This window comes from Melospiza georgiana, chromosome 4 (assembly GCF_028018845.1).
Source record: "Melospiza georgiana isolate bMelGeo1 chromosome 4, bMelGeo1.pri, whole genome shotgun sequence".
Classification (NCBI taxonomy): Eukaryota; Metazoa; Chordata; class Aves; order Passeriformes; family Passerellidae; genus Melospiza; species Melospiza georgiana.
In genome coordinates this window covers 403,778-425,538 of record NC_080433.1, presented here as the reverse complement: position 1 = coordinate 425,538, position 21,761 = coordinate 403,778, and the positions used below count along the sequence as shown (strand labels likewise).

Here is a 21,761-nt window from a genome sequence, read left to right as displayed (position 1 = left end):
GCCGCGCCGGGATCCGCCCCGCGGGCCGGGCCCCCCCCGCAGGAGGCGGCGCGGGACAGCCCCGAGGGGCGGGGGGCGGCGGCGGGGCCGCGGGGGGCGCAGCTGCCGGGGGTGCCCGGGGTGCCGGCGGCGCCAGCTGTGCCAGCTGTGCCAGCTGTGCCCGAGGAACCGGGCTCTGACGGGCCGGCGGTGCCGGGCGCCGCAGGGCCCCGCGCTCCAGGTGTGCCAGGGGTTCCAGCTGTTCCAGGTGTGCCAGGGGTTCCAGCTGTTCCAGGTGTGCCGCCGGCGGTGCTGGCGGTGCCCGGTGTCCCCGTCCCTGAGGTGCCGGCGCTGCCAGGTCCCGGGGGCACGGTTTTGCTGTCCCTGGTTGTGCCGGGGGTGCCACGCTCTGTCCCGCCGGCTGCGCCAGCTGTGCCAGGTTTGCTGGCTGTGCCAGGTGTGCTGGCTGCACCAGGTTTGCTGGCTGTGCCAGGTGTGGTGGCTGTGCCAGGTTTGCTGGTTGCTGCAGCTGTGCCAGGTTTGCCGGCTGTGCCAGGTGTGCTGGCTGCACTGGCTGTGCCAGGTTTGGCAGCTGTGCCTGGTGTGGTGGCTGTGCCAGCTGTGCCAGGTTTGCTGGTTGCTGAAGCTGTGCCAGGTTTGCCGGCTGTGCTGGCTGTGACAGGTACGGTGGCTGCGCTGGCTGTACTAGGTTTGCTGGTTGTTGCAGCTGTGCCAGCTGTGCCAGGTGTGCCGGCTGTGCCAGCTGTGCCAGGTGTGCTGGCCGTGCCAGGTTTGCTGGCCGTGCCAGGTTTGCTGGTTGCTGCAGCTGTGCCAGATTTGCCGGCTGTGCCAGGTGTGCTGGCTGCGCTGGGTGCGCTGGCTGTGCCAGGTTTGGCAGCTGTGCCAGGTGTGGTGGCTGTGCTGGCTGTGCCAGGTTTGCTGGTTGCTGCAGCTGTGCCAGGTGTGCCGGCTGTGCTGGCTGTACCAGGTTTACCAGCTACCCCAGGTGTTCCGGCTGTGCCAGGTTTGCCAGCTGTTCCTGCTGTTCCAGGTGCTCCAGCTGTTCCAGGTTTGCCAGCCGCGCCAGCTGCGCTGGGTGTTCCAGCTGTGCCAGCTGAGTCAGCAGCGCCACCTGTGCCGGCTGTTCCAGCCGTGCCAGATTTGCCCGCCGTGCCAGCCGTGCCAGGTTTGCCATTCGTGCCATTCGTGCCGGTCGTGCCACCCGTTCCGGCCGTGCCCGCCCCCGCGGTGCCGCCCGCTGCCGCGGCCCCGGCTGTGCCGATGGCGCTCCCGGCGCCCAGCCCGGGCATGGCGGTGCTGCCGGTGCTCCCGGTGCTGCCGCCCCCCGGCAGCGCGGTGCTGCTGGTGCCGGTGCTCCCGGCGCTGCCGGTGCTCGGGGCGCTGCGGGCGCTGCCGGCGGCGCTGATGACGCTGATCTCGGTGCTGCCGGTGCTCCCGAGCACGCCGACCCCGTTGCTCTTGGCTTTCCCCCCGTTACCGGCGCTGCCCGCGGCGGCGCTGCCGGTGCTCCCGGCGCCCGCGGCGTTGCCGGTGAGGCCGATCCGGATGCCCCCGATGCCGCCGTTCCCGGCGCGGAACATGCCCGGCGCCCCCAGGGCCTCGTCGATGGAGCGGCGCAGGTCGATGGGGGACGGGGGCCGGAACCCGGCCGTGGGGTCCCCGTCCGCGTCCAGCGGGGACTCGGGGGGCGCCCCCGCCTCCTCGCCCGCCGCCCGCCCGCCGCCGCCCTCGGGGGGCTCCGCGGGGCCGCCGGGGGGGGCGCGGCCGCTCGGGGGGGCGGCGAAGGCGAGCGCGGCCAGCGCCCCCCCCCATGGCCAGCTCGGCCAGGCGCGCCCCCAGCTGCAGCCCCCACCAGGCCCAGGGCCCGGGCGCGGGGGTCGCGGCCCAGCCCCGGGCCTGCAGGGCCCCGAAGAGCTGCAGCCCCGCGCTCAGCGCCGCCGCCGCCGCGCCCAGCGCCCGCGGGACCCCCGCCCGCGCCCCCCCCCGCCGCCGCCGCCGCCCCGCGCTTGTGGCGCCCCCCGCCCGCCCCGCAGCGCCGCAGCCCCCGCAGCGCCAGCGCGGCCGCCAGCGCGGCGAACAGAGCGCGGGGCAGCAGCAGCAGCAGCAGCGGGGGCCCCCCCAGCGCCGCCAGCGCGCCCACCGCCCCCAGGACGCCCCCCAGGTGCAGCACCCCCAGCGCCAGCAGCAGCGGGACCGGGCCGGCGGCGGGGGGCGCCAGCGCCAGCCCCCAGCCCAGGCACGGGAAGGGCAGCTCGAAGAGCGCCCGGGCGGCGGGCGGCGGCAGGCGCCCCCCCAGCTCGTAGGGGTCGAAGAAGAGCGGGAAGGCGCGGGCGAGCGCGGCCAGCGCCAGCAGCGCCCCCAGCAGCCGCGCCAGCCCCGGGCGGCGCCCCCCGAGCAGCAGCAGCGCCCCCAGCCCCCCCAGCAGCGCGAAGGCCGCCCCCGCCCCGTAGACGTGCCCGGGCCACGCCGCGCCCCACAGCGCCGCCGCCTCGGGCCAGGGCGCGCCCAGCGGCACGAAGTGGGGCGGCCACGGGAACGGGGGCGCGGGGGAGGCCCCGCCGGGCTCCGGGACCCCCGAGCCGCAGGCGGAGCCCGGCGTGCAGGCGGAGGCGGCGGCGGGCGGCGGCGCGGCCCCCCGGGAGGGCTGGCGGCCGGGGGACGGCGCTGCGGGAGACGCGGGGGTCAGCGCGGGAGTGGGGGTCCTCGCATCCCGAACCCCCCCCGCTCCTCCCAGGACCCCCCGGGTACCCCCCCACATCCCGCATCTCACCCGAGTCCGGAGGGAGGCACCCCCAAACTCCCACATCTCCCCATTTCCCCAGGACCCCCAAAGCCCAGATGCCCCCCATTGACCCCGAACTCCTCAGCCCCCCCCAGAGCCTGCATTTCCCCCCGGCCCCTCCAAACCGCAGCACCCCCCGGCCTCCCAGAACCCCCCAAAACCCAGGACTCCCCCAAATCCCAGGGCTCCGCTGTTTCCCAGCCCCCCCTTAAATGCAGGACACTCCCATCCCCCAGAACTACCCCAGTTCCCAGAGCCCCCCATCTCCAAAAACCCCCCAGGCTCTGCCCAAATCCCGGTCCCCAAATCCCGGTCCCCCAAATCCCAGTCCCCCCAAATCCCTGCCCCCAAATCTCCGCCCCTCAAAATCCCCGTCCCCCAAAATCCCGCCCCCCCCAAATCCCGCCCCCCAAATCCTTCTCCCTCCTCAAATCCCCGCCCCCCCAAATCCCGGCCCCCAAACTCCAGCACCCCCAAACTCCTGCCCCCAAATCCCGCCCCCAAATCTCCTCCCCCAAATCCCGCCCCCACAAATCCTGCTCCCCAAATCCCGGCCCCCCACATCCCGGCGCCCCCCAAATCCAGCCCCCCAAATCCTGGCCCCCCAGTTCCCGGCCCCCCCCCCCAAATCCTTCTCCCCCCCAAATCCAGCCCCCCAAGTCCCGCCCCCCAAATCCCGCCCCCCAATCCGCCCCCACCTGGCTCGGCGCCGCTCCCCGCCTCGTCCATCTCCAGGGTCGCGTTTCCCCCCTCGGCGCCGATGCTGGGGGGCCCCGTGGGGAGCAGGAACCCTGGGGGGCACCGAGGGCTCGCTGTCGGTGTCGGTGTCGGTGCCGGGGGGCTCCCCGGCTTTGGGGGGTCCCGCCGCCCGCACTCACCGGCGGCGCTGAGTCTCCCGGCCAGCTCCGAGAGGCCGGGCAGCAGCCGGGGGCGGCCGGGGGGGCCCCGCAGGAGGCTGGTGGGGGGCACGGCCGGCCCCGCGCCGCCCGGGGGGGGGTCCAGCCCCGCCGTCAGGTCGATGGCGATGTCCAGCTCCAGCTGCTTGTCCCGGGGCCGCCCCGGGCCGGGGGTCGTGGCCCCGCGGGCGGGGGGGCCCCCCCGGGCCGGCGCCTCCTCCGGGGGTCCCGCGGAGCCCTCGCCGGGCTCGGGCGGGGTGGGGGGCGCGGCGCTGCGGGGCGGGCCCGGGCTCCGGGGGGCGCCCGCGGGGGTGGGGGGCGCGGGGGGGGCGCGGGCCGCCCTGGCTCCGCACCTTGATCTTGAAGTTGAGGCCCAGGTTGAGGGACAGCACCGGGGAGTCGCTGTGCGGGGCGGGGGGCGTCCCGGGGGGCGCGCTGGGCGGCGGGGGGGCGGCGGCCCGGGCCACGCACAGCAGCGCCAGCAGCAGCCGGGGGGCGGCCGCCCCCCCCGCGGGGCACAGCGGCGACATCGCAGCGGCTGCGGGCGGGGGGACGGGGGACAGGGGGACGGGGTGTCACCCCCGGCATCACAGAGACCCCCAAGATAGCCCAGAGCCCCCCATGGCACCCCAGAGCTTCCCCCATGAACGCCCCCCCGGCATCACAGAGAACCCCATGGCATCCTATAGCCCCCCATGGCACCCCAGAGCTTCCCCCATGGTACCCCAGAGCTTCCCCCATGGTACCCCAGAACGCCCCCCCGGCAGCCCAGAGACCCCCATGGCATCCTATAGCCCCCCATGGCACCCCAGAGCTTCCCCCATGGTACCCCAGAACGGCCCCCCGGCACCCCAGAGTCCCCCATGACAGCCCAGAGCCCACCATGGCACCCCAGAGCTTCCCCCATGGTACCCCAGAACGCCCCCCATGGTACCCCAGAACGCCCCCCGTGGTACCCCAGAACGCCCCCCCGGCAGCCCAGAGACCCCCCCCCCCATGACACCCCAGAGCCCCCCACGGCACCCCAGAGCCCCCCCATGAAACCCTGGAGCCCCGGCAGCCCCCGGTAGCCAGGAAGCATTTGAGGAGGGACAGGAGCACCTGGGGGGGACAGGGACAGGAGGGGACAGCGGCACCTGGGGGGACAGGGGCGCCCCGGGGACAGGGACACGATGTGACGGGCCAGGTGCACTCGAGGATGGACACACGGGAGCGCTCCAAGAGCGGGGACATGGGCACCCGGGGGGGACACGGGGGCACCTGGGGACAGGAGCCGCTGGGGGAGGCCAGGAGCGGCCCGAGGGGGAGCGGGGACACCCCGAGTTTGGGACAGGAGCACCCGTGGGGACACAGAGCCCCCCAGGGAAGGGCGGGAGCGGCGCGGGGGCGGCGGTGGCACTCGGGGACGGGGGGCACGCGGGGGCGCGCGGAGGTGTGCCCTCCCCCGGAGGCCCCCCCGACAGCGCCAGGTCGCTAATCGGGGTGACAGGGGCTGTCGCCGCGGGCCGGCACCGCGCCCGTCAGGGCGGCGGCGGCGCGGGCGCGACGGATGCGAAGTGACACGCGGGACACGCGGGGAGCCGCGGCCCCCGGCAGGACAGCGCGCCCCCGGAGCGGCACCCCGAAACGCGCACGGCCCCCGAACTGACAGCCCGGCACCGCCATCGCCGCACCGGACACCCCCGGGACCGCCACCCCCGCACCGGACACCCCCGGGACCGCCACCCCCCCCACGCGGGACACCCCCGCACCGGACACCCCCGGGACCGCCACCCCCGCACCCTCGCGAGCCCCAGACCCCCACGCCGCGTCCCCACGCCGGTGTCACCCGTGGGTCACAACCCCGCCCCCTCCCGCCGTGCCCACGCGTGTGACAGGGACATTGCCGGGGAGGGCACGGGCACGGCCCGGGTGGGCACCTCCTGCACCCCCCACCTGTGCCCCCCCCACCTGTGCCGCCCCCACCTGTGCCGCCCCCCTCCCCACGCTCCCACGCGTCCCCCCCGCACCCCCCACCCCGGAGCCCCCCCGGCCGTGCCCCCCCCCATTTCCCGCGCGTGGGTGCGTGCGGGCACGTGTGCGCGCGCGTGACGGCGCGTGCCAGCGCGTGTGCGTGGGACAGCGCGCGCGGGGGCGGCGCGGGGGGGGCGCGGGGCTCGGCACCACTCGGGGGGGGCACCCCCCGAACCCCCCGAACCCCCCCGGGCCCCCCGAACCCCGCTCGGCGCCCCCGCACCCCCGCGGCGCCCCCGCACGCCCGTGCCCCCCGAACCGAACCGAACCGAACCGAACCCCCGCACCCCCAAACCCGGCTCACCCCCCCCCCCCCGGCAGCCGGCACCCCCCGATCCGCGCCCCCCCCCCGCTGGGGACCCCAACCCGGGCACGCCCCGCCCCCCAAACCCGCACGCCCCCCCCCCCCGAGCTCCCCCCACCGCACCCCCAGCCCCGCTCGGCAGCGCGCCGCGGGCCCCCCCGCACCCCAAACCCCGCACCCCCAAACCCCGCACCCCCGAACCCCCCGCACCCCCGAACCCCCCGCACCCACCGGCCTCGGCGGCGGCTCCAGCCCCGGCCCGGCCCCGGCGGCGGCAGCGGCGGGAGGGGCGGGCCGAGCCCCCCCCCACTCCTCCTCCTCCTCCTCCTCCTCCCACCCCCCGCGCCCCCCGGGCTCCCCCGCCCCAGCCCAGCCCCCCCCGGCTGCGGGACCCGGCTGGAGCGGGGGGGGCGGCCGGGGGTCCCGCAGCCGGGGGGGTGGGCAGGATGGAGGGGTCCCCTCCTGGGGCGGGGGCCACACTGCAGGGGGAGTCACGGTGGGGTTCACAGATTTGGGGGGGGTCTCACATTTTGAAGCGATCCCACACCTGGGGGTCCCGCATTTGAAGGGGATCCCAATTCTGGGGGGTCCTCCCCCATTTGGGGTGCCCCCCCGTAGGGAGGGGGTCCCACGCTTGTCGAGGGGAATATCCGGTGTTTGGGGTTTGTCCCAGATTGGGGGGGATGTCCCACACTTGGGGGGGGCCGGGGGTCTCACTTCTGAGAAGGTGCCACATTTGGGGGCCCCTATTCGGGTGGCGCCACCTGTGGGGGGTCCCAGGTGTGTCCCGACCTTTGCCACCCGTGACACGTGTGACAGCGTGTGCCACCCGTGCCATGTGTTACCCTGTATCACAGCGTGTGCCACCCGTGCCATGTGTGTACCACCACCCTGTGTGACAGCGTGTGCCACCCGTGCCATGTGTGTTACCCTGTGTGACAGCGTGTGCCACCCGAGCCATGTGTGTGCCACCCGTGCCATGTGTGTGCCACCCGTGCCATGTGTGTGCCACCCGTGCTATGTGTTACCCTGTATCACAGCGTGTGCCACCCGTGCCATGTGTGTTACCCTGTGTCACAGCGTGTGCCACCCGTGCCATGTGTGTGCCACCCGTGCCATGTGTGTGCCACCACCCTGTGTCACAGCACGCGCCCTCCTGGTGCCACGTGTGCCCCCCGGTGCCCGTGGCACCCGCAGGGACAGCGACACGCCAGGGGCCAGCCGGGGGACAGGACCATGGACAGGGCCAAGGACGGGGACGGGCCCGCTCCAGGGACAGGGACAGCACCAGGGACAGGGCCGGGGCCGGCCCGGGGCAGGGACAGGGACAGGGACAGGGACAGGACAGGGACAAGCCAGGCTCCGATGCTCCAAGACTTTATTCACCCCTGGACACAGCGAGTCCGGGGTCCCCCAGACCGGGAGGCCACAGGCCCGTGGGGTCCCTGTGACACTGTGGGGTCCCTGGGGACAATCTGGGGTCCCCAGGACACTGTGGGGTCCCATGTGACACTCTGGGGTCCCTGGGGACACTTTGGGGTCCCTGTGACACTGTGGGGTCCCATGTGACACTGTGTGATCCCTGTGACACTCTGGGGTCCCTGGGGACACTTTGGGGTCCCTGTGACACTGTGGGGTCCCCCGGGACATTGTGGGATCCCCCGGGACACTGTGGGTCCCGTGTGACACTGTGGGGTCCCCCTGTGACACTGTGGGGTCCCCTGTGACACTGTGGGTCCCCTGTGACACTGTGGGTCCCGTGTGACATTGTGGGTCCCGTGTGACATTGTGGGGTCCCTGGGGACACTCTGGGGTCTCTGTGACACTGTGGGGTCCCCCGGGACAATTTGGGGTCCCCCGGGACACTGTGGGGTCCCTGCAGTGCTGGGGTACCCCCATCCCCACTTGGGGCACAGGGGGACACAGCCCCACAAGCTCCTCAGTGCCGGGGGGGTTTGGGGGTCCCCACACTATTGGGGGGCTGTGGGTCCCTGCATCCCCTCTTTGGGGGGCCGGGGAGGTCCCCGCAGCCTCGTGGTGCCCCGGGACATTTGGGGGGTCCCCGCACCCCCATTTCTGAGGGCCCTGGGGATCCCCCTCCCCTGAGTGCCCCGGGGGGATTTGGGGCTCCGGGGTCCCCGCAGCCCCTGTGCTCGGGGGTTTGGGGGTGCCCCATGGCGGGGCGCCCCATTGCGGGTGCTCTATCGGGGGTGCCCCACTGTGGGGTGCCCCACTGCGAGGTGCCCCATTGCGGGTGCCCCATTGGGGGTGCCCCATTGCGGGGCGCCCCATTGCGGGTGCTCCATTGGGGGTGCCCCATTGGGGGTGCCCCACTGTGGGGTGACCATTGCGGGGTGCCCCCATTGCGGGTGCTCCATCGGGGGTGCCCCACTGTGGGGTGCCCCATTGCGGGTGCTCCATTGGGGGTGCCCCACTGTGGGGTGCCCCATTCAGCAGCGCCGGTGTCGGGGGGCCGGAGGGGTCCCCGCAGGCTCCGGGCGGGGGGCGCCGGCCCGGGGGGACCCCTCCTCAGGGCAGCCTCCTCTGGGCACTGGGGGGACAAGGGGGGAGTCACAGGGGGAAGGGAACCCCCAAACCCAGATCCTGGCTGGGACACCGGGGGCGCCCCCTCCCCAGCCCCCAGGGAGGGGACAAGGGGGGGCAAAGGGGACCCCCATGCCGGGGGCAGCCGGTACTCACAGGGCAGAACCGTGAAGCTGCAGGGAGGGAAGGGAAGGTCAGGGGGGCACAGGGACCCCCACACCCCAAACAGCCCCATCCCCGACACGGGGGGAACTGGGGCTGCCCCAGAGCTGGCACTGGGGCCCTACAGGTGGGATCTCAAGTGCTGCCTTCCTCAGCCCCCCAGAGCCCCCCAAAGCCCCCCCAAGATCCCCCCATCTCCTGAACCCCTCACAGCCCCCAAAGCCCCCAAAACCTCCTCCAAACCCCCAGTCCCCCAAGCCCCCTCCAACCACTCTCTGCTACCCAAAATCTGCCCCAAATCCCCAGCTCTCCCAAACCCCTCCAGCCCCCAAAACCTCTCCAAAGTCCCCCCAAATCCCCCCCAGTACCCCAAGGCCCCTCAGCCCCTCAAGGCTCCTCCAACCAGGCTCAACCACCCAAAATGTGCCCCAAATCCCCCAGCTCTCCCAAACCCCTCCAGCCCACCAAACCTCTCCAAAGCCCCTCAGCCCCTGCAAAGCCCCCCAAGCCCCCAGTCCCCCAAAACCTCCTCCAACCACGCTTAACCTAAAATCTGCCCCGAATCCCCCAGCTCTCCCAAACCCCTCCAGCCCCCAAAACCTCTCCAAAGTCCCCCCAAATCCCCCCCAGTAGCCCAAGGCCCCTCAGCCCCTCAAGGCTCCTCCAACCATGCTCAACCACCCAAAATGTGCCCCGAATCCCCCAGCTCTCCCAAACCCCTCCAGCCGCCCCAAACCCTCCCCAGGCCCCCAAGCCCCTCAAAGCCCCCCCAAACGCCCCCAGCCCCGTCCCCACTCACGAGTGCAGCCCGTGCACGCCCCCCTCGACCTGCGCCGCCACCGTCCTGCGCTCGAACTTGAGCTCCCCCGCGAACATCATGGACCTGGGGGCACGGGGGGCACGGGGGGTCGGTGTGGGGCCGGGACCCCTCCCCAAGCCCCCCAAAGCCCCCATCCCGCACTGACCGGAGCGCCGAGAGGCTGCGGGCACCCAGGTCCTGGCAGCCGTGCTGCAGCCCGGCCAGCAGGTACGGCACGAACTTGTGGATGGAGCCCTTGTCCTGCACGGAGCCCGACACGCCCTGCGCCACCTTCACCGCGTCCCCCTCGCTGCGGGGTGGGCACGCACAGGGCTGGGGGGCGCCCGGGTGGGCTCCGTCCCCGCCCCAGGACCCCCCGGGACCCCCCGGTACCTGAAGTAGCGTTTCTGGCTGCCCGGGCCCTGCTCCATGGCGTCCAGCGAGCCCATGCCCCGGTACTGCTTCAGCCGCACGCCCTCCGAGTAGAAGAACTCGCCCGGAGCCTCCGTGGTGGCCGCCAGCAGCGACCCCATCATCACTGGGGGGGACACCCCGTCAGGGACCCCCCCGGTGGGGCGGGGGGCTGAGACACCCCCAGGCTGAGCTGGAATGGGGGATCCCCTCACGGGCACCAGAATGGGATGGGGGCTGTGAGACCCCCAGGATGGGCTGGAATGGGGGATCCCCTCACGGGCACCAGGATGGGATGGGGGCTGTGAAACCCCCCAAGGATGGGCTGGAATGGGGGATCCCCTCACGGGCACCAGAATGGGATGGGGGCTGTGAAACCCCCCAAGGATGGGCTGGAATGGGGGATCCCCTCACGGGCACCAGAATGGGATGGGGGCTGTGAAACCCCCCAAGGATGGGCTGGAATGGGGGATCCCCTCACGGGCACCAGAATGGGATGGGGGCTGTGAAACCCCCCCCAGGATGGGCTGGGGGCTGTGAGACCCCCCAGGATGGGCTGGGGGCTGCAGGGCTGGAGTGCAGGATCCCCTCGTGGGCGGCCGCCAGACCCCTGTGGGTGCCCCCCGTGCCCCCCACCGTGCCCCCTGCTCACCGGTGGAGGCGCCCAGTGCCAGCGCCTTCACGGCGTGCCCGGGGCTGCGGATGCCACCATCGGCGATGACGGGGACACCGAAGCGCCGCGCGTACTCGGCCACGCGGTACACGGCTGTGGCCTGGGCGCGGCCACACGCCAGCACTGCAGGGACAGGGACATGTCAGGGACACTGTGAGGGACACGGGCACGGCTTGGGCACAGCCACATGCCAGCAATGCCAGGGACAGGGACATGTCAGGGACACTGTGAGGGACATGGGCACGGCCTGGGCACGGCCTGGGCATGGCCACACGCCAGCACTGCCGGGGACAGGGACAGGGACATGTCAGGGACACTGTGAGGGACATGGGCACGGCCTGGGCACAGCCACAGTGCCATGCAAACAGGGACATGTCAGGGACACTGTAAGGGACATGGAAATGGCCTGGACATGGCCACATCGCCATGGGGACAGGGACAGGGACACTGTGAGGGACACAGTGTGGCCATGCCCAGGCCACAGCCGCCATGGGGACAGGGACATGTCAGGGACACTGTGAGGGACGTGGGCATGGCCACAGACCAGCACTGCCGTGGGGACAGGGACATAACAGGGACAGGGGATCAGGGACACTGTCACAGGGACGGGGGACAGCGGGTACAGGGCCACCCCGAAGGGCACCATGGGGACACTGCAGGGCGTCCAGCGGTGCCAGGGTGGCTCAGGGGTCACCCACCTTCCTGGGTGATGCAGATGGAGCCGCTGCCCATCCCCACCCGCAGCGCGTCCACCCCAGCGTCGATCAGGTTCTTGGCCTGGGCCGCGGTCACCACTGCGGGGACACCCCAGAATGGCACCCCAAAACGGCTCCCCGGCACTGCCCAGGGCACCCCAGAATGGCACACCAACCCTGCCCAGGGCACCCCAGAATGGCACCCCGACACTGCCCAGGGCACCCCAAAAATGGTGCCCCAAAACAGCGCCCAAACCCTGCCCAGAGCACCCTGTATCCCACCTCAGCACTGCCCCCCAAACACGGTACCCCAAAACAGCAGCCCGAAAGTGACACCCCAAATCCATCCCCACCCTCTCTGAATCCTGCCCCACTACGATGGGGGCACCTCAAAAATAACCCCCCAAAATGTCACCCAAATCCCACCTCACCACTGCAGGGACACCCCAATTCCCGCCCCCATTTCCCCCTCTCTCTTTTGGGGTCACCCCGACTCCTCAGTGTCCCCCCGGCTGCAGCCCAGGCTGTTCTCATGCCCCCCTGCCCCATTTGGGGTCTCACCATTGCCCCCCCCGCCCCATTTGGGGTCTCACCATTGCCCCCCTGCCCCATTTGGGGTCTCACCATTCCCGTGCCCCCCTGCCCCATTTGGGGTCTCACCGTTCCCGTGCCCCCCAGCCCCATTTGGGGTCTCACCATTGCCCCCCTGCCCCATTTGGGGTCTCACCGTTCCCGTGCCCCACTGCCCCATTTGGGGTCTCACCATTCCCGTGCCCCCCTGCCCCATTTGGGGTCTCACCGTTCCTGTGACCCCTGCCCCATTTGGGGTCTCACCATTGCCCCCCCACCCCATTTGGGGTCTCACCATTCCTGTGCCCCCCTGCCCCATTTGGGGTCTCACCGTTCCCATGCCCCCCAGCCCCATTTGGGGTCTCACCGTTGCCCCCCACCACCTGCAGCTCGGGGTACTTGGCCTTGATGTATCGGATCATGCTCAGCTGGTACCGCGAGTTCCCCTGCGACGAGTCCTGCGGGGTTGGGGGGCAGTTTTGGGGTGCAGGGCAGGTTTTGGGGTGCCACAGGGGGAGCAGAGAGTTGGGGTTCAATGAGCAGGGGTACCCCCCAGCCCCCTCCTTTTTTGGGGCACAAGCAGCTCCATCCCTATCCCCAGACCCCGTCCCCATCCCCAGACCCCATCCCCTCCCTTTTGGGGTCCCACGGCTTTTGGGGTGCCCCCACCCTCCTATTTTTAGGGTCCCCCCCTGCACCAGCGGCTCCACCCCCATCTCCTTCCCCTCCCTTCTATCCCTCCCCGTTTTTGGGCTCCTCCATTTCTGGGGATCCCCGTTTCTGGGGTGCCCCATTTTCGGGGTCCCCTGAGGTCACCATCCCCTCACACCAGCAGCTCCATCCCCCCCCACTCCTCCATCCTCATCCCCCCGTTTTCGGGATGTTCCCCCATTTCCGTGTCCCCCCTTTTTCATGCCTCCGTTTTGGGGTCTCACATTTTTGGGGTGCCCTCACCCCCCCATTTCTGGGGACCCCTCCACACCCACCGGCACCCAAGCCCCGTGCCCTTCCTCCCCTCAACCCCCGTGCCCAGAGCGCCGAGTTTTGGGGTGCCCGCGGGTTTTGGGGTGCCCGCGGGTTTTGGGGTGCCCGGTCCGGGGGTGCCCGCGGTTCGGGGTGCCCCGGGTTTTTGGGTGTCCCGGTTCGGGGGTGTCCCGTTTTTGAGGTGCCCGCGGGTTTTGGGGTGCCCGCGGGTTTTGGGGTGCCCGGCTCGGGGGTGCCCCCGTTTTGGGGTGCCCGCGTTTTGGGGGTGTTCCCGGGTTTTGGGGTACCCCGGTTTTGGGGTGCCCGCGGGTTTTGGGGTGCCCCGGTTTTGGGGTGCCCGGTCCGGGGGTCCCGCACCAGCACCACGAGGTCGGCGCCCGCCTGCACGAGCAGGTCCAGCCGGTACTTGTCGTCGTCGCGGGTGCCGATGGCCGCCCCGACCCGCAGCTGCTTCCGCCCGTCCTTGGAGGCCGCCGGGTGCTCGCGGTTCTTCTTGAGGTCCGTGCGCGCCATCAGCGCCACCAGCTCGTCACGGCTGTTGACGATCGGCAGCTTCCCTGGGGGACAGCGAGGGGACAGCGCGGGGACAGTCACACCGAGCGGGGACAGCGCGGGGACAGCATGGGGACAGCATGGGGACAGCGTGGGGACAGTCACACCGAGCGGGGACAGCGCGGGGACAGCATGGGGACAGCGTGGGGACAGCGTGGGGACAGCATGGGGACAGCGTGGGGACAGCGCGGGGACAGTCACACCGAGCGGGGACAGCGCGGGGACAGCATGGGGACAGCGTGGGGACAGTCACACCGAGCGGGGACAGCGAGGGGACAGTGCAGGGACAGGAGGTGCAGGTGGGACCCCAAGAGCGGAGCCGTGGTGGCCACCAGCTCGTCACTGGGGACACAGGGGGGAAAGTGGGGTCACCAGGGGCTGGAGGGCACTGGGGGGGCTGCAGGGACACGGGGACATGGAGCTGACGCCAGGGACAGGAACAAGGACACAGGTGACCCCAAGGACAGCAATGGGGACATGGAGGTGACCCCACAAACAGGAACAGGGGCACGGAGCTGACCCCAGTGACAAGGAGGGGACCTGAAGGATGGGGCGGTGACAGCCACCAGCTCACCAGTGCTGGTCACTGTCAGCAGCCCTGGGGACACAGCGGGGGACAATGTGAGGGGAACGGGGACAGGGCACGTCCCCCATGGGCCGCCCAGGGTGGCACCGAGGTGCCCCTGAGAGGAGGTGACTCCCGGGGGGGACACCTGGGAGGTGCTGTGGGGGCCCTGTGGGGTGACAGGTGACTCAGGGGGTGACAGGGGACTCAGGGGGGGACAGGGGACTCAGGGGGGTGTGACAGGTGCCCCCTGCACCTTTCTTGCTGCGCTGCAGGATCTCGTTGGCCTCTTTGAGGGTGACACCGGCTGGGGCCACCACCAGGTCCCTGCGCTTGGTCATCACCTGGGGACACAGGGACCCGCGTGTCACTGGATCAGCACAGGGACTGGCACCAGCACTGTCTGGCACTGCCACTGTCACTGTCACCAGGGCTGGCACCGATCCTGGCACCGGCACTGTCACCAGGGCTGCCACCAGGGCTGGCACCGATCCTGGCACCGGCACTGTCACCAGCACTGTCACCAGGGCTGCCACCAGGGCTGGCACTCATCCTGGCACCGGCACCAGCACCAGCACTGGCACTGTCACCTGCACTGCCACCAGCACTGTCACCATCACTGTCTGTCACTGTCACATGCACTGGCATTGTCACAGGCACCAGCCCAGGCACTGTCACCTGCACTGTGTGTCACTGTCACCGTCACTGTCACCTGCACTGGGGGGCCCAGGGCCACCGCGGGCAGCCCCCGCCCTGCCGTGGATCTCTCCATGCTCCGACTCCTGCACCCCATCCTGCCCCACGTTACTCGATCCTCCAACCCTGCCCCACATCCATCCCTGCCCCACAGTGCACATCCTCCAACCCTGCCCCACATCCATCCCTGCCCCACAGTGCACATCCTCCATCCCTGCCCCACATCCATCCCTTCATCCCTGCCCCACATCCTCCAACTCCTGCATCCTATCCTGCCCCACGTTACTCGATCCTCCAACCCTGCCCCACATCCATCCCTGCCCCACATCCATCCCTTCATCCCTGCCCTGCATCCCATCCTGCCCCACATCCCTGCCCCACATCCCATCCCTGCCCCACAGTGCACATCTTCCAACCCTGCCCCACATCCATCCCTTCATCCCTGCCCCACATCCCATCCCTGCCCCACAGTGCACATCCTCCAACCCTGCCCCACATCCATCCCTTCATCCCTGCCCTGCATCCCATCCTGCTCCACATCCCTGCCCCACATCCCATCCCACCCCACACTGCACATCCTGCATCCCTGCCCCACATCCCATCCCATCCTGCCCCATATTGCACATTCCCCAACCCACCCATCCCTGCCCCACACCCATCCCATCCCATCCCACCCCATCCCATCCCATCCCATCCCATCCCATCCCATCCCATCCCATCCCATCCCATCCCATCCCATCCCATCCCATCCCATCCCATCCCATCCCATCCATCCCACCCCATCCCATCCCACCCCACCCCACCCCACCCTGTCCCGCTGTCCCGTGCCCACCTGTGCCAGGGGCGTGGCCCTGTCCCCCTCGCGCAGGAAGTCGATGTCGCGGGAGGTGACGATGCCCTCGAGCCGCCCCCCCAGGCGCCCCGAGTGGGTGACGGGCACCCCCGAGAAGCCGAGGCGCGCCTTGGCGTCCCACACGTCCCCCACGGTGTGCGCCGGGCTCATCACCAGCGGCTCCAGGATGAAACCCTGCTCGAACCGCTGCGGGCACGGGGACGGCGTCACACGGGGATCGGGGACAGGGACGGTGTCACCGGGGGGCTCAGGGACAGGGACAGTGTCACCGGGGGGTTCGGGGACAGGGACTGTGTCACTGGGGGGCTCAGGGACAGGGACAGTGTCACTGGGGGGCTCAGGGACAGGGACGGCGTCACCGGGGGGTTCGGGGACAGGGACTGTGTCACACGGGGCTCGGGGACAGGGACGGTGTCACACGGGGGCTCGGGGACAGGGACAGTGTCACCGGGGGGCTCGGGGACAGGGACAGTGTCACACGGGGGCTCGGGGACAGGGACAGTGTCACTGGGGGGCTCAGGGACAGGGACGGCGTCACCGGGGGGTTCGGGGACAGGGACTGTGTCACTGGGGGGCTCAGGGACAGGGACGGCGTCACCGGGGGGTTCGGGGACAGGGACTGTGTCACTGGGGGGCTCAGGGACAGGGACAGTGTCACTGGGGGGCTCAGGGACAGGGACGGCGTCACCGGGGGGTTCGGGGACAGGGACTGTGTCACTGGGGGGCTCAGGGACAGGGACAGTGTCACTGGGGGGCTCAGGGACAGGGACGGCGTCACCGGGGGGTTCGGGGACAGGGACTGTGTCACGCGGGGGCTCGGGGACAGGGACAGTGTCACACGGGGGGTTCGGGGACAGGGACAGTGTCACACGGGGATCGGGGACAGGGACGGTGTCACGCGGGGGCTCGGGGACAGGGACAGTGTCACACGGGGGGTTCGGGGACAGGGACTGTGTCACACGGGGGCTCGGGGACAGGGACTGTGTCACACGGGGGCTCAGGGACAGGGACAGTGTCACCAGGGGGCTCAGGGACACGGGACTGTGTCACTGGGGGGCTCAGGGACAGGGACGGCGTCACACGGGGGCTCGGGGACAGGAACAGTGTCACCGGGGGGCACTACGACAAGAGGCCGTCACCCAGGGGGCTCAGGGACAATGGGACAGCATCACCAGGGGCATGGGGACACGGGACAGAGTCACCCAGAGAGCTCAGGGACATGGGACTGTGTCGCCTGGGGGGCTCAGGGACGTGGGATAGCATCACTGGGGGCACGGGAACACAGGACAGTGTCACACGGGGGCATGGGGATATGGACAGTGCCACATGTGGAGGTTCAGGGACGTGGGACAGTGTCACTGGGGGCACAAGGACATGGCACAGCATCACCAGGGGCATGGGGACAAGGGACAGTGTCACTGGGGGGCTCAGGGACAAGGGACAGTGTCACCAGGGCCACAGGTGGCTCAGGGACACAGGGCACAAGGCCAGGGCACAGGGAGGGCACTCCCACCGTGGGTGCTGATGGCCACCAGCCCTGCAGGTGCCAGCCCATCCCAACAGGTGCCAGCCCAGCCCTGCAGGTGCCAGCCCGTCCCAGGTGACACCAGGGCCACCACGGGGTCCCCAGCTCACCTTGACCTTGCGCACCTCGCTGGCCTGGAACTCGGGGGTGCAGTTGTGGTGGATGATGCCGATGCCGCCGTTCAGCTGGGGGGCACGGGGGGCACACGGGGGGCACACGGGGCGTGGGTTCATGGGCACCCCCTGCAGCCGTGTCCCCCATGTGCCCTCAAACCCCCTGGGGACCGTGTCCCCCTTCCCGGTGCCCCTCAAGTGTGACAGAGCTCCCCCAGACCCCCCACAACCCCTGGATGTCCCCAAGACGCCTCCACCACCCATGGGGACAGCCGTGTCCCCTTTGGTGACTGTGTCCCCCCAGCGTCCCGCCCGCTCACAGCCATGGCGATGGCCACGTCCCCCCAATGTCCCCTCAGTGTCCCCCCTGCTCACAGCCATGGTGATGGCCACGTCCCCCTCGGTGACCGTGTCCTCCCTGTCCCCCCAATGTCCCCCCTGCTCACAGCCATGGCGATGGCCACGTCCCCCTCGGTGACCGTGTCCCCATAGTGTCCCCCCTGTCCCCCTCACTCACAACTATGGCAATGGCCATGTCCCTCCTGTCCCCCCCCTGTCCCCCTAATGTCCCCCCCGCTCACAGCCATGGCGATGGCCATGTCCCCCTCGGTGACCGTGTCCCCATAGTGTCCCCCTTGTCCCCCCAATGTCCCCCCAGTCACAGCCATGGCGATGGCCATGTCCCCCCTGTCCCCCCAATGTCCCCCCCACTCACAGCCATGGCGATGGCCATGTCCCCCTCGGTGACCGTGTCCCCATAGTGTCCCCCCTGTCCCCCCAATGTCCCCCCACTCACAGCCATGGCGATGGCCATGTCCCCCTCGGTGACCGTGTCCATGGGCGATGACACCAGCGGTGTTTTCAGGGTGATGGTTCTGGTCAGCGCCGAGGTCAGGTCCTGGGGGAGGGGAGCACCCCTAAAATCCTGACACCCCCCCCCCCCCGGAGAATGGGGGACCCCGACTCCGCCCTCCCCCCTGCCCTCCCAGCACCCCCAAAAGCACGGGGGGGGTCCCAGGGGGAGCTTGGGGGGATCCTGGGGGTCACTCACCACCTCGTCGGCTGTGAAGTCGATGTAGCCGGGGAGGATGAGGAAGTCACTGTGGGGGGGACACAGGGCTGGGACCCCCCTGGCCCCCCCAAATTGACCCAAGCCCACCGGGGGGGGGGGGCACTCGAGGTGTGGGGAGGCACCGAGGGAGGGGGGATGTGCGAGTTGGGGGGGGTCAGGGGGTTTCTGGGGTTCCTGGGGGGGGTCTGGAGGGGTTCCTGGGGGGGTCTGGAGGAGTTTCTGGGGTTCCTGGGGGGTCTGGAGGAGTTTCTGGGGTTCCTGGGGGGTCTGGAGGGGTTTTGGGGTTCCCAGGGGGTTGGCAGTGGGGGTGCAGGGGGGGGTCAGGGGTTTCCTGGGGGGTTCCTGGGGGATCTTTGTGGGGATTCCCTGGGGCTGCCAAGGGGGGAGTTGGGGTTTCCCTGGGGTCTCTGGGGGTGCTGGGGCGCGCCCGGGGGGTCTGCAGGCGCCCGTGAGGGTCGGGCGGTGCCCAGGGGGTTTCAGGGGGTGCTGGGGTGGGGGTCACCCGCACTTGTAGGTGAGGCCATCAGCGCAGGCGAAGAGCTGCTGGGCCGTGAGCCCGTCCTGGGGCACGTAACCGGCACCGCTGATCAGCTGCTGCGCCATGCTGCGGGCGGGCGAGGCTGGCACCGGCACCGGCACCGGCACCCGCACACCGGGAACGGCACCGGCACCGGCACCCGCACACCGGCACCCGCACACCGGGACCGGGACCCACACACCGGGAACGGCACCCGCACACCGGGACCAGCCCCAGGGTCTCCCCGGGACCCCCGCCCAGGAGCCTCCCGGGACCGGGACAGATTGCCCCCTCCCCAGGACTGCGACTCCCCCCGGGTCCCCCCCTCACACCGGGACCCCCACCACGACTGGGACCCCCACCCGCACCACGAGCGTCCCCACCTGGGGCCGGGACCCCCGAACTGCACCGGGATCCCCACCCGGACCCCCCAAATCAGGAACGGGACCCCCACCCGCACCGGGCCGGGCTGAGGGGCGTCCCGGTCTCGGGGGGATCACGGCGGGTTCATGGGGGGTTCCTGAGGGGGTCACGGAGGGGTCACTCTTTCGAGGGGCGTCCCGGGGGAGGGGTCCCGTGGGGGTCCTCGGGAGGGTCCTGCTGGGTCTTGGGGGTCCCCGTGGGGCTGTCCCGATCCCGTGGGGGTCCCCGTGGGGCTGTCCCGATCCCGTGCCAATCCCGCGCGTTGCGCTCCCGCAGCGGCCCCGGCGCAGGGCGTGGTCGGGGGCGTGGCCGGGGTGTGGTCGGAGGCGTGGCCAGGGCCGTGAGTGGCCGCCGCAGCCCCCCCCCCCCTCCCAGCCTGCCCAGCGCTCCCAGCGCGCCGGGAGCGGCCCCAGCGCTCCCAGTAACCCCCCCCAGCGCTCCCAGTAACCCCCAGCGCTCCCAGTAACCCCCCCAGCACTCCCAGTAACCCCCAGCGCTCCCAGTGACCCCCCCAGCGCTCCCAGTGACCCCCAGCGCTCCCAGTAACCCCCCCCAGCGCTCCCAGTAACCCCCAGCTCTCCCAGTAACCCCCCCAGCGCTCCCAGGGACCCCCGCCGGACACCAGGGACCCCCCAGCGCTCCCAGTAACCTCTCCCGCAGCCCGGGGACCCCCCATCCCCCAGCGCTCACAGCGGCCCCTCCCGCATGCCCCGGTACCCCCGGTACCCCCGGTACCCCCGGTACCCCCCGGTACCCCCAGCTCCCACCCCCCCACGGTGCCCCACACCCCCCAGCAGCCCCCAGTAGCCCCCGCAGCGTCCCCTCGCCTCGCTCCCTCCCGCCCCAGGAGCGCCCCAGTCCCTCCCAGTGCCCCCGTACAGCCCTGCCCTGCCCTCCCCCGGTGCCCCCGGTGCCCCCGGTGCCCCGCCCCGGTCCCGGGGTGCCCCCGGTGTGCCCCCGGTGTGCCCCCGGCGCGCCCCGGCGGCTCCCAGCGCCCCCAGTGCCCCCCAGTAACCCCCGTACCTGGGCTCCCCCTCGCCCATGGCGCTGAGCGCCACCGGGGGCGGGGCCTCGGCACCACGCCCCGCGACCACGCCCTCGGCCCCGCCCCGCCGGGCCCCGCCCCCCGAGCGGCGGGGACACCGCGAGCCCCGGGACCGGAGCACCCCCGCTCCGGGGGTCGGGGCAGCCCTGGGGGCGGCGCTGAGCGCCCTCCTCTGTGGGTACAGCCCGCTTTGGGGGGAAACCCTTCACTTTGGGGGCTCCCGTTTTGGGGGGGGTCATGCCTCCGGTACGGGCGCGCCTCTCGCATTCGGGCGTCCTCCCCTTTTTGGGGTGCGCCTCTCTGTTTCGGGTACCCTCTCTTTTGGGCACACTGCCTTTCTTGGGGGGCAATCCTCTGTTTAGGGCGCCTACCGTGTTTGGGGTGCCCCCCTGATTTCGGGGCGCCGCCCCTTTGGGGGGACACTGCTCTGCCCCGGGTGACTCTGGGGACAGCCCGTGCGCCCGTAACGAGACTCGAGGGATGGGGCGGCAAAGCAGCCGCACCTGGGAGCCCTGTGCGCACCTGTGATCACCTGAGTGAGCACCTGTGAGCTCCTGTGTGCCCTGCCTGCACCTGTGAGCACCTGTGAGCACCTGTGAGCTCCTGTGTGCTCTGCCTGCACCTGTGCACACCTGTGAGCACCTGAGTGAGCACCTGAGTGAGCACCTGTGAGCTCCTGTGTGCCCTGCCTGCACCTGTGAGCACCTGAGTGAGCACCTGTGAGCTCCTGTGTGCCCTGCCTGCACCTGTGCACACCTGTGAGCACCTGAGTGAGCACCTGAGTGAGCACCTGTGAGCACCTGAGTGAGCACCTGAGTGAGCACCTGTGAGCTCCTGTGTGCTCTGCCTGCACCTGTGAGCACCTGTGAGCACCTGAGTGAGCACCTGGGTGAGCACCTGAGTGAGCACCTGTGAGCTCCTGTGTGCCCTGCCTGCACCTGTGAGCACCTGTGAGCACCTGTGAGCACCTGAGTGAGCACCTGTGAGCTCCTGTGTGCTCTGCCTGCACCTGTGAGCACCTGTGAGCACCTGTGAGCACCTGGGTGAGCACCTGAGTGAGCACCTGAGTGAGCACCTGTGAGCTCCTGTGTGCCCTGCCTGCACCTGTGAGCACCTGAGTGAGCACCTGTGAGCTCCTGTGTGCTCTGCCTGCACCTGTGCACACCTGTGAGCACCTGTGAGCACCTGTGAGCACCTGGGTGAGCACCTGTGAGCACCTGTGTGCCCTGCCTGCACCTGTGCACACCTGTGAGCTCCTGTGTGCCCTGCCCGCACCTGTGCACACCTGTGAGCACCTGGGTGAGAACCTGTGAGCTCCTGTGTGCTCTGCCTGCACCTGTGCACACCTGTGCACACCTGTGAGCTCCTGTGTGCTCTGCCTGCCCCTGTGCGCACCTGGGTGAGCACCTGTGAGCTCCTGTGTGCTCTGCCTGCACCTGTGCACACCTGTGCACACCTGTGAGCTCCTGTGTGCTCTGCCTGCACCTGTGCGTGTACCTGTGAGCACCTGAGTGAGCACCTGTGAGCTCCTGTGTGCTCTGCCTGCACCTGTGCACACCTGTGCACA

The 21,761-nt window shown here is 71.0% G+C and overlaps 2 protein-coding genes and 1 long non-coding RNA gene across 6 annotated transcripts; all 3 read right to left on the bottom strand.

Annotated features, from left to right (window-relative positions):
- Nucleotides 1-976: 976 nt before the first annotated feature.
- PRRT4 (proline rich transmembrane protein 4) lies at nt 977-4,208 on the bottom strand. The gene is made up of 6 exons (XM_058022219.1): nt 4,032-4,208; nt 3,661-3,925; nt 3,481-3,573; nt 2,037-2,664; nt 1,172-1,839; nt 977-1,071 (listed from the first exon to the last, which is right to left on the bottom strand). The coding sequence occupies exons 1-6, from the start codon at nt 4,206-4,208 to the stop codon at nt 977-979; spliced, it is 1,926 nt and encodes a 641-aa protein (XP_057878202.1).
- Nucleotides 4,209-7,356: 3,148 nt separating this feature from the next.
- Nucleotides 7,357-8,218, bottom strand: LOC131082940 (uncharacterized). The gene is made up of 2 exons (XR_009114394.1): nt 7,704-8,218; nt 7,357-7,624 (listed from the first exon to the last, which is right to left on the bottom strand). It is a non-coding gene; the product is annotated as an uncharacterized LOC131082940 (long non-coding RNA).
- A 188-nt stretch (nt 8,219-8,406) lies between these two features.
- On the bottom strand, nt 8,407-20,248 carry IMPDH1 (inosine monophosphate dehydrogenase 1). Of its 4 annotated transcripts, none has more exons than XM_058022523.1 (16): nt 20,173-20,248; nt 18,718-18,813; nt 18,189-18,237; nt 17,934-18,035; nt 17,135-17,209; nt 15,479-15,685; nt 14,207-14,294; nt 13,191-13,390; nt 12,217-12,307; nt 11,283-11,378; nt 10,564-10,707; nt 9,894-10,038; nt 9,667-9,810; nt 9,501-9,584; nt 8,696-8,712; nt 8,407-8,546 (listed from the first exon to the last, which is right to left on the bottom strand). In XM_058022523.1, the coding sequence occupies exons 1-16, from the start codon at nt 20,190-20,192 to the stop codon at nt 8,446-8,448; spliced, it is 1,659 nt and encodes a 552-aa protein (XP_057878506.1). In that variant the 5' UTR covers nt 20,193-20,248; the 3' UTR covers nt 8,407-8,445. The 4 variants fall into 4 exon arrangements, with proteins under 4 accessions (XP_057878506.1, XP_057878503.1, XP_057878504.1 ...); XM_058022520.1 differs by having other exon boundaries at nt 8,407-8,555; nt 20,173-20,223; XM_058022521.1 differs by lacking the exons at nt 17,934-18,035; nt 18,189-18,237; nt 18,718-18,813; nt 20,173-20,248 and adding an exon at nt 17,719-17,752 and having other exon boundaries at nt 8,407-8,555.
- Between the last annotated feature and the right edge of the window lie 1,513 nt (nt 20,249-21,761).

Coding starts and splice junctions, on each gene's coding strand:
- PRRT4 (XM_058022219.1), bottom strand. CDS start 4,208: ATGTCGCCGCTGTGCCCCGCGGGGGGGGCGGCCGCCCCCCGGCTGCTG. Junction 3,574..3,660: donor CGGGAGACTCAGCGCCGCCG/GTGAGTGCGGGC, acceptor GGTGCCCCCCAG/GGTTCCTGCTCCCCACGGGG. Junction 1,072..1,171: donor CGGCACGAATGGCACGAATG/GCAAACCTGGCA, acceptor TGGAACACCCAG/CGCAGCTGGCGCGGCTGGCA.
- IMPDH1 (XM_058022520.1), bottom strand. CDS start 20,192: ATGGGCGAGGGGGAGCCCAG. Junction 15,686..17,134: donor GCGAGGTGCGCAAGGTCAAG/GTGAGCTGGGGA, acceptor CCGTGCCCGCAG/CGGTTCGAGCAGGGTTTCAT. Junction 14,295..15,478: donor GGGCCACGCCCCTGGCACAG/GTGGGCACGGGA, acceptor CTGTGTCCCCAG/GTGATGACCAAGCGCAGGGA.